General features: G+C 25.9%; 3 protein-coding genes and 2 non-coding genes across 5 annotated transcripts; 1 reads left to right on the top strand and 4 right to left on the bottom strand.

Annotated features, from left to right (window-relative positions):
* Positions 1-4: 4 nt before the first annotated feature.
* On the top strand, positions 5-310 carry ASPBRDRAFT_139971 (uncharacterized protein; the record flags this gene model as incomplete). Its single annotated transcript, XM_067619155.1, has 1 exon — positions 5-310. A coding segment is annotated over one exon (306 nt), but the record flags the coding sequence as incomplete, so codon positions are not given.
* Positions 311-360: 50 nt separating this feature from the next.
* Positions 361-558, bottom strand: ASPBRDRAFT_60445 (uncharacterized protein; the record flags this gene model as incomplete). Its single annotated transcript, XM_067628236.1, has 1 exon — positions 361-558. The coding sequence occupies one exon, from the start codon at positions 556-558 to the stop codon at positions 361-363; it is 198 nt and encodes a 65-aa protein (XP_067472681.1).
* A 431-nt stretch (positions 559-989) lies between these two features.
* Positions 990-1,060, bottom strand: ASPBRDRAFT_t274. Its single transcript has one exon. It is a non-coding gene; the product is annotated as a tRNA-Asn (tRNA).
* Positions 1,061-1,094: 34 nt separating this feature from the next.
* Positions 1,095-1,165, bottom strand: ASPBRDRAFT_t273. The gene has a single exon. It is a non-coding gene; the product is annotated as a tRNA-Arg (tRNA).
* Positions 1,166-1,232: 67 nt separating this feature from the next.
* ASPBRDRAFT_190099 (uncharacterized protein) lies at positions 1,233-1,713 on the bottom strand (the record flags this gene model as incomplete). Its single annotated transcript, XM_067620184.1, has 1 exon — positions 1,233-1,713. Exon 1 carries the CDS (start codon positions 1,608-1,610, stop codon positions 1,233-1,235), a length of 378 nt encoding a protein of 125 aa, XP_067472683.1. The 5' UTR covers positions 1,611-1,713.

Raw genomic sequence — 1,713 nt, 5'->3', positions numbered from 1 at the left:
TGCAAGTCTTAAACCTAAAGAAACATTTCTAGATAAGTATGAAATGAATTCGATTAAAACTAATAAAGGTAATAATGCTAAAGGACAACCTGAAGGTACAAATAATGAAAAGAATTTTAATCCATGTCTTTGGAATCCTAAGAATGTTGCACCTAAAACAACTGTGAAACTTAATGAGAATGTTAAAATAAAGTGTGATGTTGATGCAAAACTATATGGCACCATTCCTATTAAATTATTTACTAATATAAATATAAATAATGCATATATAAATGGGAAATATAATTGTCCTTTTGTAGGATTAAGTTGATTTATTACTATACTGTGTACTGTAGCATAAATAGTTTCCTGACTTATTGATCAGTTATTTGGTATAATTTTATTATTATTTGTTGCTAATAAACTATATGTTAATATTATAAATCCACCTATTGATAGATATAAACCTATATTTGTTAATGATATATTAATGTTTCCTAATAAATTACTATTTAAAGAAAATAAATCTCTTACTTCAAATTGGTCTAGAGGACTCAATACGAAATTTACTGCTCTCATTTGTGATTATGTAAAAATTTTAAATTTAATTTTTAAGTAATATGATAAAGATATTCATAGCTCCCTACAGGGACTACCCCTCCTCGGAGAGGGGGGGGAGCCCGACTGCTGGAAACAGCGGCGTTGTTATATAAATATTTAAGTTTAAACTTAATAAAGCTATTAACTATAGCTTATTATAATTTATTTATATAAATACGAGAAATAAAAATACGTACAAATCTTGGTAAAATATATTTACTAAATGCATATATTAATACTGTTAATATAACAAATGCAAATACTACTTGATTAACAAAAAAAAATGGTACTAATTGTGGCATATTTATATTTATTTTTCTTGGTTTAGATAATCTATTAGATTTATCACCACTCCTAAAGAATTTAGGCATTGGATTAAATATAATATTTTTACATTTTTACTTTAACTAAGCCCTTAAGATGAATCGAACATCTATCAAAATATTAACAGTATTCCGCTCTACCGTTGAGCTATAAGGGCTATAAATAGCAGAAGCTAATTATATATTTATTATATTCCTATCTAAGACTCGAACTCAGATCCGAATATCAGAAGTATTCTGCTTTACCATTAAGCTAATAAGAATAATACCCTTCGAGGGAAAGGTATTAATAATAAAACTATTATTATTATAATTATATTATTTTTTTTTTTAATTTACATTATAAATTAAAGAAGAAACTGAATAATGTAATCCATCTAAGATTGGTGCTGGGTAAATACCAAATAATACTGTTAAGATAACAAATATTAATAACATTATAAATTCTCTTCTAGTTACATCACCTATATTATCTTTAAAGTAAACAGAGTAAGAACCACCAAAAACTATTCTATTATACATAAATATAGTATAAGCAGCAGAGAATACTATAGATGAACTAGCTAATACACCTAATATAGGCATTCTTTCAAATACTCCATATAATGACATAAATTCACCTAAGAAATTAAGAGTTAAAGGAGTACCACTATTACCTAATGATAATATAAAGAATAATACAGAGAATATAGGCATAATTTGAGCCATACCTCTATAATATGTAATTAATCTAGTAGATGATCTATCGTATAAAATACCTCCTGCACAAATAAATAATCCTGATGAAACAAAACCGTGAGCTAATCCTAAA

This window comes from Aspergillus brasiliensis, assembly GCF_001889945.1.
Source record: "Aspergillus brasiliensis CBS 101740 unplaced genomic scaffold ASPBRscaffold_86, whole genome shotgun sequence".
NCBI lineage: Eukaryota > Fungi > Ascomycota > Eurotiomycetes > Eurotiales > Aspergillaceae > Aspergillus > Aspergillus brasiliensis.
The sequence above is the reverse complement of the archived record's forward strand: the minus strand, read 5'-3'. Positions and strand labels throughout refer to the sequence as shown.